We start from the raw sequence: 13,333 nt of genomic DNA on the forward strand, positions 1-13,333 counted from the left end.
GTAGATATTTTGATTAAAAACTTATATCACTTATAAAGTGATGTCAATAATTATCTTGTCATCAATTATCTTTTATGTAGATGATTTAATGAGAGTGTTTCAAATATTATGACTAAAATATACCCATGTTGATGATTATTTCATAAATATTTAATCCCTACAAGTATAATTAAAAATGCAGGCATTAAAAATAGACCACAATTTCCATACCAGACTTTAAACACAAAGAGTAATAATCCAGTCACTTGAGCTTTCAGCACAGCCCTGCTCCTTTAATGGACTGACCTACATATTTGAATAATGCAGAGAGGCTATCCAGGGACAGTGGCCTGTAATTGTGGAAGACGTCTGTAGTAACAACATCTGCCTTATGTGGCACTGAAATAACCTTGCCAGTTTAATAGTGAAAATGCAAGCTGCAGCTAGTAATACTTTAATGATATGTGACTGAATGAACGATTATCCTGGCCGGCATTTAAATACTGAATTCAGTCCAGCTTTTCTACAGAGTTCATTCTTACATTATCTATGACAATTGATCATTTTTAGAATATAATGCAGAGCAGAGATGGGCAAGCCCCACGCTCCAGCTGTTCAAGGATTACAGCAGTGTCTGGCAGACCATCTTGAGAGTTCCAGGAACAGTGAGAATGAAAAGTTGACCATCTCTGTTCTACAGAGTATTGGTGATTACATGTGTCTTGGTGACTGCTAATGATGCATAATATTTTAGATTCATTGAGCAGAGGACCAATATGGCTGCCTTCTTAATCTTTGCTTCAATAGTTTTTGTTAGTATACTGTAGATCAGTGGTTCTCAAACTCAAGAGGTCATATTTTGAGGATTTCTGTCAGTGAAACCAGGTTGGATAATTACTGATCCAGCAAAAAAATTAACCCACCTGTGCATGATTGAAGAAATCCATAAAACATGACCTGTTGGGGTTACTTGAGAACTGGGGTTGAGAACCCAGGGTAGAGGAAGTTATTTGCTTTTGTTTTTATATCATATACCATATATTTATATTTGTTGATGCAATGGTATAAAATGACTTTCTTGACAAAAATGGGGGAAGTTGCTTGTACTGTAAAAATATCTGGATAGTTTTAGGATTCTGTTTTATGATTCTGATCATTTATTGTTCTGCACCTGTCTGAGAGAAAAGGAAATAAGTTCAAAATAAATAGGTAGACGCATCCTAGAAATTTTTAGAACTTCTATCCGATTTGTGAAAATCCATCTTTCTTTTGCTATTGTAGCAACAGAATATTTAAGATACAGTACAATACCCAAAACTGTTGTTATTTTTTTTAACTAATAATAATACAAATAAATGGATCAGCGGTTTACTACTAAATAATTTTTTCTTAACTTCTTTCTTTTGAGCATGACCTGGCTCATTCAATTGATCAAAGCCAATTCAAAACTTGAATTGTAAACTAACTTCTGTAGGTAACCTCTCTGATGAAGCAACTTAGGTGGTAGATGAAATGCATAATTATGGGTAATAAAGACCCCACAACATCATGTGTAGAAAGAAAGGACATTTATGAAGAGTTTTTTTCGCATAGGCTCCAATTTATGCTGTGAACAATCTCTGGAATTATCAGTATATTTGTGCATTTTTAATAATGCTTGTATAACATTGTGCTCAATTTAATTGTTTCCGAAATAAAGAACTATTTTACTACAGAGTTGGAAACAAATGGGACATATATTACACCAAAGAAACTCGCACAGGAAAAAAAAAACTCTTAAACAGTATATATATTCGCACATAAGCAGAACTTCACTTATTTTGAGATACACCTACTTTAGCGTGTGTAGCATATGCATCAGGCTTTCTACAAGTCATCATCATTAGTGAATGCTTACATCTACCATATAGAATATTATGTCCAGGTCTGCATAGCCAACTTTTGCATAAATATGTCCTTCCTAAAGTTTGCCTACATCTCTTCTCACACCTGTTTTACCTCTCTGGGTTGTCAGTGTAGATGTAATCAAAATGTGTATGGCCGCATTTCCTGTACTTGCATGTACTTATATTCTGTGCATGTGTAAGTGCAGATATAACCAGACATGCTCCGTAAATAGGTGTCAGCCCCTAGTTTATGTCTCTTTCTTCCTTGAATTTATGTTGAGGAGCTTTGGTTCATAAATGATTTTGAATCAATGTTAGATAGGAGTGCGGGGATGAGAATAAAAGTTTGTGCAGTGTTACAGCCATTGCTTCCTTTTTAGTTCAATTTTTTATTATTGAAAGTCTACATATATTTTAAATACAACTCTATACACAGGACCTGAAAAATGGCAAAATAGACCATATTTATTATTTTTAGAGATGTGCACCGACCCGTGTTTTGATTTTGGTTTTGGATCCAGATTCATCTTCGTGTTTTAGTTTTGGATTTGCAAAACCACCCTCACGTGTCTTGGTTTTGGTTTTGGATCTGTAATTATTTTGAAATAATATATAAAAAAAGTTAAAATTATGTTATATTGACCAGTTTACATGCAAATCAAAACCTGATTTCGGTTTTAAAAACCGTGGGAAGATCTGAACCAGGACTCGGTTCGTCTCAGTACCCCTAAATTCCTGCTTTTGTTGGCAGGGCTGCCATCAGAAATTGTGGGGCCCGGTACTGATAAAATAGGCAGGGCCCCCCTGGGAGGGATGGGGGCAGAGATGGGTGGAGCTTTGAATAATGTGGGAAGAGCTAAAGCGGGGTGGGACATAAATAGGTGTGTAAATCAGTGTTACTAAGGCACAGAGCAGCACAAGTGCAGGAAGACTGAGCGGGATCTCCATGTATGTGATTGCACCTGGCGCATCGACAGCCCAGACATAAGAAACAGCACCGGGCATTTCTAATATGGCACTGACCGCGAGCTAATCAGAGCTCCTGATTGGATGCCGTTACACAAGCTCTGATTGGCTCGCGTCCGGCCCCATATTCGAAATGCAGCCAGCATTTTGTCTGTAACTTTCTCAATGTCTGAGCAGTCGGGGTGCCAGCTGCAATCAGCTGGTGGCCCGGCACAAATCTAAACTGCTGCCACCCGGGCGCCTCTCTCTCCGGGCCCGAGACTCCAATCCCGGCAGTCTTCCCCTGATGGTAACCCTGGTTGTTGGTTCTGTGGGAGCCAACCCACACATTCTAATTATTTTTGTATGTGTAGTGATTAAAAAATCTTATTAATCCAGTTTACAGTATGAAAAGACAAAATACAAAAAAAAATCTAATAAAAAAAAACAACACAATCAATCCATGTGGTCATTTGACAGCTGATCTTTTCTGGTCTTCTGTGACATTTCACATTGTATGTCAGGTTGAAATACTGATCAGATTGGAATATCCATAACCTACTGGCACATAAATAAACCCAAAGCATTTTTTTTCCCTTTTGCTCCCTGTAGCTTCTTTGACGTCAGACTTAGAGACAATAAGCTGTGAATTCTAATAATGCTTAAGTGAATAGGAGCTCATTGGGAGTTCAAGCAGAGCAAGAGGGGTGTTTTTGTATAGAAGCCATTGCTGTTTCTGTAAGGGGTAATGAATAATTTTCTCTGACTGTGTGGGAACTCGAATTGCTGCAAGCCAGGGAGAGGTAAAGAGAGGGAGATAGAGAGAGAGGAAGAGGGAGAGTGTGTGTGTGTGATAGAGAGAGAGAGAGAGACAGAGAGAAGGAGAGAAGAAAAAAAAACAACCAAATGCAGCACACTCCATAGGTGGCACTAGGGAATGGATCATCAACACTGAGCTTTAGGCTTGCAAAAGGAAAATCATTTTGAACCAGTCTGTCTGAGAGAGGATTCTGCTGATAGAAAACAAACATGTCTGCAAAGGAACGGCAAAAAATGAGAGTTACAAAAGACAGCGTTACATTACTCCCATGTTTTTATTTTGTAGAGGTAAGTGATGATAAAATAATAATTCTCTTTGATTATTGCCTGTTATATGAGAATTGTGTGCATTGCATGTTTACAGCTGATGGTAAAAGATGCAATATATACCCATGCTGGAAAATCTGCTTTATTTTATGGACACTGTATTTGTAGAGAACCTGCATACAGCCTATGTGTAGCTATGTCATTTGTTAGAGACTAAACACTGGTTTGCATCATTTTAGTACTGAAAGCAACATGACTTAAGGCACAATGCAGGTGATACGAAATAGACTGTAGATAGATAGATAGATAGATAGATAGATAGATAGATAGATAGATAGATAGATAGATAGATAGATAGATAGATAGATAGATGTTAGATAAATAATTAGACAATCTCAGTCTCTGGTAATGCAACACATCAATATTATTTTTGATGAATGATATACCATAAGATGTACAGCTATATAGACTATAATACCAGAAACTGTAATGTAAATGTGTATAAAAATACAGTATCAAGGTACAGTAACCTGTTAGTGGATATCTGACAGCTGATTCATCCTTTTCTTAGCAAATTCAGCCAGCAAAGATATTTTGTAATATTTTTTATACCACTGCTTATTACGATGCTGATTATAAATAATATTTCTGTTAGCATTAATACTACTAATATTACTATTAGCATATTGAGAACACAGATTTGGCAACGTGTAGATTTCAGATGGCTGGTTGTTGTTTGGCAAAAAGCCTTTTTTGTTATGCATTTGAAAACTAGACCAGGTGGGTGAATGAAGATACATTATGGAATATCACATACACAGTATATATACACATATAATACAGTATGCTTTAAAGGATAGAGTTTAACTTTAGGCTTGCAAACAAGGAAAAATAGCTTCTTGTAGATGAGCTAATGAAGGTCACATATTGAAGGCCATGCTGATTCTGCTGTAATGTTCATCATTAATTGTAGGGTGGTGTTTTCTATGTATGGCAGAGTTCAACATCAGGACATATTTACTGTCATTAGTGTCAGTGTGATGTCACATTTTAGCATGTGATTTGTCATTGATGGTTCAAGGAAGAAAGTCCTTAGATCATATGTCTGTGCTCTAACATATATATATATATTCTCTGGCTCTCAAATACTGCACAGTTAGGAACAAATGGCACAGTACTGTATAGTGTTTCGCATTTCCAGTGCCATATACACCACTTTCGCCATATTCCAAAACCATGGATAAGCCCCATTCTGCAGAGCAGGCCCAATGAAGAGGAAATGCTACATACAGTTCCCAATTGCTCCCAATTGTAAAGTGCAACAGAATATGTTGGCCCTATATAAGTAACTGTTAATAAATGAGGTGCCACATAAGATTTGGTATCCAATCTGTAGGACTTGGTTCAGTCTAATGTGAAAATTGTACCTTATTACTGCTTGACATACTATATGTTCCACCAATAAAGCTCTTCCATATTATACATACTGTAAGAAACAGCTTACTTTTAGTGGTTGTATGGTCTTATAAACAGGCCCGCCAAGAGCCGTGGCGGGCCCCGGTAATAGGGGGCGTGGCCTAATAGGGGAGGCATGGCCACGCCCCCTTGCCAAGAGAAACACGCTGTGTGCTGGGCTGCTGTGAGGGGGAGGCGGCGCCGGACCTGGGCCCCTCAGGAAGCCCGGGCCCAGGTAATCTGTACCCGCTTGACCCCCCTCTCGGCGCCCCTGCTTATAAAATACCATTGTTGAATTTGCACAGACCTAAAGGTGAGTTAAAGCAGAATTAAAATTTTCAGACTATAAAATCAGCCAACTGACGATTTCCCCAAAACAATGCACATATGTTTCTTGGTAGGATGAATACATGTATTTGTACAAAAGGCCAAGTTCTTTGATGCTCCAAACTACTGAAATTCCAAACTACAATGCCATTTTTTCCATGTTCCATCAATGAGTCCATACAGAAATGCTATGATGTACTATCATGCATTTCCAACAATGGTCACTGTTTTTAGCCAAGTTTGTCCCATAGGAAAGCCTAGGATTAAACATCAGATATATAGCACTAAGGGCCCCATTTAATAACGAGTCTTAATACCAGCAGCATAGTTTTTCACTATCACTGTGATACTGGTATTCAACATTACTTACTACCCCGGCAAAGTCCAGCGACCTCCCCCTTCTCAGCGATGTTCTCCACTCTGTTGCTGGAAGCCTATTGCTGTCAGTGACGTGGTGCCCTGTCATGCACACACGCAATGGCCATTCTGCACATGCGCATAACTCTTTCACCCGGCAGGGGCTTGGCAATGCCCAGAAGGCTTTGCTGAAGCTGGAAAGGTTGTTCTGGGTCCCCATTGCCTGTACCTCTGTATCACTGTATCTGACTGTATTGCTCTCGCCATCTATTTATGTCATAAGCAATACAGTGACAAACAGCGGTAATCTTAATTTACCGCTGTTTGTTGAACACTGAAAAGTGGACATAACCCACTCAGTCAGAATGTCGACATGGACAGTAGGTCGACAACCAATATGTTGACATACATTTAGGTTCACATGGTTACAATGTCAACACATTCAGAATGTTGAACTTTAACATATTAACACCAGAATGTCAGTATATGTTGTTTTGTTGATTTTTTGTGTTAGGATTATGTTTAGGGTTAGGGTTATGTTTAGGGTTATGGTAAGGTTTAGAGTTAGGGTTATGTTTAGGGTTATGTTTAGGGTTATGGTAAGGTTTAGGGTTAGACTAAAAACCAGCCAGGTGATGTGTACTATGACGCTGCCTGTTAATTGTGCATACCTCTGAAATGGCGTGAAGACACACCTGCATTCGCACTTCCACTCCCCCGTTTCTAGTGGCCTGCCTCTGTTACCACCCATAAACGGCTTGACCTGTCACTCATTCAGCTGGGCTGTCTATGCTGGGCGAGTGAATGCTTCCTGATCTTTTGCAGTGGTTCCCACACACGCACACTGTGATGCACATTGCGAACCATCGGCAGCAACGAGCAAACGTTTCTTAGCGTCCGGGTCTGAATCAGGCCCTAAGTACTATCAGCTGGATGGATAAGTAAGCAAGCAGCCAATCAGAAGCTGCTAGATCATGCTGTTATCATCATCATCATCATCACTTACACTATCATTACATCAGGCCTCCAGTACCAGCAAAATATACGCCTCTAGTGCTAAGAGGTTATGTCTCGTTGTTAAATGGGGCCCTAAATCTATTTCCCACATCTTTGGCTTTATTTTTATTTTCCTTCATACATAAGAGAGAACAAAGTTATAGTAATAAATGTGAAAGCCGCATCTTTCACTGCATCTCTGAACGTTGTATCTGTCATTTGTTCCTTTAGAAATCCAATGGGAATCTTTTTTCTAGCAGTAGTTCAAATGGAAATGAAAAGTCATGCAAATAAAGGGCAGAATTCAATTGTTTCGCCCCCCTATGCGCCCGACAGGAGCTATTTATTTGTTGCTCCTGTCGAGCACGATCAGCTGCCGAAGCACCATTTCTGGGGGGTGCGAGCTGAAATGGGCAAAAATTGACCTGTTTGTGCGCCCAAACGGCACTTTTCGTGATTAAGCTCAGCACTTTGGTCGGGGATAGCCGTTTTACGCGGCTAAAACTGACCTCTATGGGCGCAATTAGCACGATAATAGGCATCAATTGAATAGCTCACCGCGATCTCCTGTCACTTTAAACGTGAATTTGGGCGCTCTAAAACAATTGAATACTGCCCAAAGAGAAGAGGTTTCATAAAATACAGCCGCAACACTAGAGAATTAAGGGCCAGATTCAGCCAAGATCACTAAATGTGTCCGCTCGTTCTCATCGTATGCAAATTCTGAACCCACCCAGCAAGGCAAGTTATCGCACGGCAAGGCATAAGCACGCCCACTATGTCTTGGTGTGCAATCAATTTGTGTATGCAGACGCCCACCAGCCTGTCTTAAGACGCTCACTTGCACACATCATCTCCAGGAAGTGTATGCAACCATCGGTACATCAGGTACCATCGGGAGCATTCGCAGCACTTGAGTTTGACTTTACCCTATCGCAAGCACTGCGAACACTTCAGTGTAAAAACCAGCCAGGTGATGTGTACTATGACGCTGCCTGTTAATTGTGCATACCTCTGAAATGGCGTGAAGACACACCTGCATTTGCACTTCCACTCCCCCGTTTCTAGTGGCCTGCCTCTGTTACCACCCATAAACGGCTTGACCTGTCACTCATTCAGCTGGGCTGTCTATGCTGGGCGAGTGAATGCTTCCTGATCTTTTGCAGTGGTTCCCACACACGCACACTGTGATGCACATTGCGAACCATCGGCAGCAACGAGCAAACGTTTCTTAGCGTCCGGGTCTGAATCAGGCCCTAAGTACTATCAGCTGGATGGATAAGTAAGCAAGCAGCCAATCAGAAGCTGCTAGATCATGCTGTTATCATCATCATCATCATCATCACTTACACTATCATTACATCAGGCCTCCAGTACCAGCAAAATATACGCCTCTAGTGCTAAGAGGTTATGTCTCGTTGTTAAATGGGGCCCTAAATCTATTTCCCACATCTTTGGCTTTATTTTTATTTTCCTTCATACATAAGAGAGAACAAAGTTATAGTAATAAATGTGAAAGCCGCATCTTTCACTGCATCTCTGAACGTTGTATCTGTCATTTGTTCCTTTAGAAATCCAATGGGAATCTTTTTTCTAGCAGTAGTTCAAATGGAAATGAAAAGTCATGCAAATAAAGGGCAGAATTCAATTGTTTCGCCCCCCTATGCGCCCGACAGGAGCTATTTATTTGTTGCTCCTGTCGAGCACGATCAGCTGCCGAAGCACCATTTCTGGGGGGTGCGAGCTGAAATGGGCAAAAATTGACCTGTTTGTGCGCCCAAACGGCACTTTTCGTGATTAAGCTCAGCACTTTGGTCGGGGATAGCCGTTTTACGCGGCTAAAACTGACCTCTATGGGCGCAATTAGCACGATAATAGGCATCAATTGAATAGCTCACCGCGATCTCCTGTCACTTTAAACGTGAATTTGGGCGCTCTAAAACAATTGAATACTGCCCAAAGAGAAGAGGTTTCATAAAATACAGCCGCAACACTAGAGAATTAAGGGCCAGATTCAGCCAAGATCACTAAATGTGTCCGCTCGTTCTCATCGTATGCAAATTCTGAACCCACCCAGCAAGGCAAGTTATCGCACGGCAAGGCATAAGCACGCCCACTATGTCTTGGTGTGCAATCAATTTGTGTATGCAGACGCCCACCAGCCTGTCTTAAGACGCTCACTTGCACACATCATCTCCAGGAAGTGTATGCAACCATCGGTACATCAGGTACCATCGGGAGCATTCGCAGCACTTGAGTTTGACTTTACCCTATCGCAAGCACTGCGAACACTTCAGTGTAAAAACCAGCCAGGTGACGTGTACAATAACGCTGCCTGTTAATTGTGCATGCCTCTGAAATGGCGTAAAGACACGCCTGCATTTGCACTTCCACTCCCCCGTTTCTAGTGGCCTGCCTCTGTTACCACCCATAAACGGCTTGACCTGTCACTCATTCAGCTGGGCTGTCTATGCTGGGCGAGTGAATGCTTCATGATCTTTCGCAAGTGGTTCGCACACACGCACACTGTGATGCATATGCATGCGCACATTGCGAACCATCGGCAGCAACGAGCAAACGTTTCTTAGCGTCCGGGTCTGAATCAGGCCCTAAGTACTATCAGCTGGATGGATAAGTAAGCAAGCAGCCAATCAGAAGCTGCTAGATCATGCTGTTATCATCATCATCATCATCACTTACACTATCATTACATCAGGCCTCCAGTACCAGCAAAATATACGCCTCTAGTGTACTGGATCGCATCTACAGGCGGAGTGTTACACTCAAGCCCGTACTGTACTAAAGTAATTATTGCCCACCGCTATTCCATCTCTCAAGGTGTAAAGAGACGCAAATCTAAGATATGCATATGGCTACAGTGTTTTACCCAAGTGAGTATTGAAATGCATCTATGTATGCAACATATATAAATAAGTTCAGCTATATAGCAAGTGCATTGAGAACAGTGCCCTGTGCCACACTTACAGAGATACAATAAATGTTTTACAACAGTTGGAAAAAGTAGGCCCACGACATTCAGGATGCCGAAACCAGAATATTGACAATATCTGAATGTCGACGTTCAGAATGTCGACATGGACAGTAGGTCGACAACCAATATGTTGACATACATTTAGGTTCACATGGTTACAATGTCAACACATTCAGAATGTTGAACTTTAACATATTAACACCAGAATGTCAGTATATGTTGTTTTGTTGATTTTTTGTGTTAGGATTATGTTTAGGGTTAGGGTTATGTTTAGGGTTATGGTAAGGTTTAGAGTTAGGGTTATGTTTAGGGTTATGGTAAGGTTTAGGGTTAGACTAAAACAAGCAAAACAAACATTCTGAAAGTGTCAACATTTTAACCATGTGTACATAAGTATATGTCGACATTAGTTGTTGACCTATCGTCCATGTTGATATACTGTCAACATTTAGAACCTGTCGACATTCTGAGTGTCAACGTTTTGAATATCAACCAATAATACCACATCCATTGAAATGGTCTTTCTTATTCTTTTGAGATTTACAGTAAGGCTTCTATTTGGTCATGATTGTACCCGAAGTACAAGTAAGCAAGTTGAAAATGATGGAGACTGCATTGGTGCAATAGTTTGCTCTTTCTAAAGGGGCTGCATATTGGCAAGACACAATACTGCTCTTGATTTTGTAGTCAACTTATATTTACTGTTGCTGAAATTGATACTCTCATGACTTGTTAAAGACATAGATATAAGACATAGATAAGTGCCCAATAAGTAGTGTTTTAGGAGGAAAAGAAACATTGTGAATGAATAAGGCAGTGATTCACAAGGGACATCAAGTAGGACTTTGAAGGGAATTTATTATTTTTTGGCATGCACACTTCTACCACAGTCCTGTGAAAGGGATACATTCAGTATACCGACACACAGGAGATGTCGGTGCTTAGAATACCGGCACCGGCATCCTGAAGGTAAGTATTGGGGTTGGGGGTAGGGTTAGGGTTAGGCACTAGGGGGAGGGTTAGGATTAGACACAAGGGGGGAGGGTTAGGTTTAGGGTGCGGTAATGGGAGGTTTAGGTTTAGGCACTAGGGGGGAGGGTTAGGGTAGGGAGAGGGGAAGGGTTAGAACGAAAACAAGTGTCGGTATCCTAACCCTGTCGGGATGCCGGTGTTGGGATTTTGACTGCTGGGATCCCGAGCACCAGCATCCTGTATCCAACCCCTGTAAAGTCCCATTTCCAAAACATGAGGTATTCACATGAGTATAGATGCAGTTGTGTAAGAAATATTTACATTTGTTTCCATTCATAAATCCATAGGTTTAGCCATGCCATTGTCACAGTCTGTGTGTGATGTATTGGCTGAGGCAGTGCCAGATTAATGTCCACGTGGGCCTGGAGCTGAAACTTATGAAGGGTCTGTTCTGCCGTGGGCAGTGGTGCAAGTTCATCCCAGGCGCCCGAAGGCAAGTCATAATTTGGTGCCCCCCCATCACAGCTGCTGACACTGTAATATAGCATTTCACAAGCAGATACACCAGCAGTTGCACACAGAATATAGGCCATGGAGCAGTGAGAGAGAGAGTTGTGGGTGAGGGGGCGCCTGATGTGTCACACTGACAAAAGAAGCTCCTGAGTAGCAGCAACACTGAGTAGGGACAGGCTATATATAGATGGAGGCAGCAGCTGATGGTCTGACACTGAGCTCTCCATTAGTGTATGGTGGCTTCTCACGTGTCGGGAAGAGGTGCCATGTATTGGGCGGCTGTAACGGTACACTCCAGGTACATAGTTACAGCCCTAAGTGGGGTGAATATATTGAGGGAAATGGAGGAGATGCCCCTTCAGTGCAGCAGCCCGGTGGCAGGCACCTCCATTGTCTCCCATAGTTCTGCCCCTGGCCGTGGGGTGTGATCAGCACCGCAGAGAAGTTCTCCTAAGCGGGCAGTTGTGATGTGGTGGTGCACTATATCACTGCACTACTATAGTACGAAAAGTCATGTCAATTTCTTAAAGCCAGTACCAGTCCATTTTCTAGTGCTCCTCAGTAGAAAGGAAAGAAGCTATGGACCAAATGGCTGCACATTCGACTTGCTAGACATTCCCTATCTCAGGAAGCATCATGTACAGTAATCAACATTGCAAAATAATTCTAGAACCTATCACCAGCTCACCACTGTGTCATGAACTTCCCATTCCTTGCTCCACTACAATTATGGTCACACTCAAACATGTTCTGACTGTTATCACCATCAACTATTTTCCACAATCCTCTCTTTTATTTTTAACTGGCAAATATTTTTTTCAATAAGGTCTACGAAATAGATGATTTTTTAAAATGAATTAATAAGTTAAATAATGGGGGGTAGTTGTAATAAGCCTTGGAGAGTGATAAAGTGGAGGGAATTAAACTCCCGACCAATCAGCTCCTGTCATTTTAAAACACAGCCTGTAACATGACAGTTAGGAGCTGATTGGCTGCCACTTTATCTCTCTCCAATTTATAACTCTCCAAAGTGTAGTATATCTCCCCCATGTATTTAAAAAACATGTTTAATAATATTTTAGAAAAAAAATATTGCTAGGGGTGTCTAGCATACCCCTTTATCATCGTAACACCCCTGTAGACTTTAAGCCGATGTGTCCCTTCTGAGGAGGAAGTAGCAGAGCAGTGCTCTGTAGCACCCTCTGAGTGCATAGATTTTGATATAGTCCTCACAGAGGGGTACTTATGTGCCTCCTGCTCCTGAATGCGGATTGCAAGACACTCTGAGGCGTACAAGGGACACATGATGTCGGAGGTCAAACTGAATGGTGACATCACAGCTCAGCTCCTTCATGGGAGATAAAATGACTTCCTCTTATTCAGTGAGTCTAAAGAGATGGCTGGTGAGAAGCAGAGCCTGCGGTCACATGGGATGCGACCGTGGAAGGGAAAGCCCACCTGCCTGTGGTTGCCGCCCATGTAAAAATTCCAGGGAAGTGGTTAAGAATAATGTAGGCTATAGAAGCCTATGTATCCTGCTGTTTTTATCATGACAGGCAATGCATCAAATTAACATGCTGCTGCTGTACAAACCCACCACAAGAACTCAACATCAAGGACACTGGGAAATGAGGAAAGAATCTCATCCCATAGAGTCAACAGTGCATTGCAAAAGTCTGATTATAATCTACTAAATCAGATTTTATTGTCTAAATGTAACTTGTGCAACATAGTTCTGCCTCATCTCCCATGCTTCTTCAAACTTTTGAGTCAAGCACAATAATTACAGTAATTAAAATTAGAGATGAGCGGTTCGGATTCTGTG

The 13,333-nt window shown here is 41.3% G+C and overlaps 1 protein-coding gene across 1 annotated transcript in view; it reads left to right on the plus strand.

The window, feature by feature from the left end:
• The first annotated feature begins 3,747 nt into the window (after nucleotides 1-3,747).
• The window catches only part of PLPPR4 (phospholipid phosphatase related 4), a 102,397-nt gene continuing 92,811 nt past the window's right edge, over nucleotides 3,748-13,333 (plus strand). Inside the window, exon 1 of the mRNA XM_088443951.1 lies at nucleotides 3,748-3,917. Within this exon, the coding sequence (XP_088300077.1) occupies nucleotides 3,840-3,917 (78 nt within the window). The 5' untranslated portion in view covers nucleotides 3,748-3,839. The remainder of the gene's footprint in view (nucleotides 3,918-13,333) is intronic.

Source organism: Taudactylus pleione, unplaced genomic scaffold (genome assembly GCF_031769625.1).
Source record: "Taudactylus pleione unplaced genomic scaffold, aTauple2 ptg000341l, whole genome shotgun sequence".
In the NCBI taxonomy this organism is placed as follows: Eukaryota; Metazoa; Chordata; class Amphibia; order Anura; family Myobatrachidae; genus Taudactylus; species Taudactylus pleione.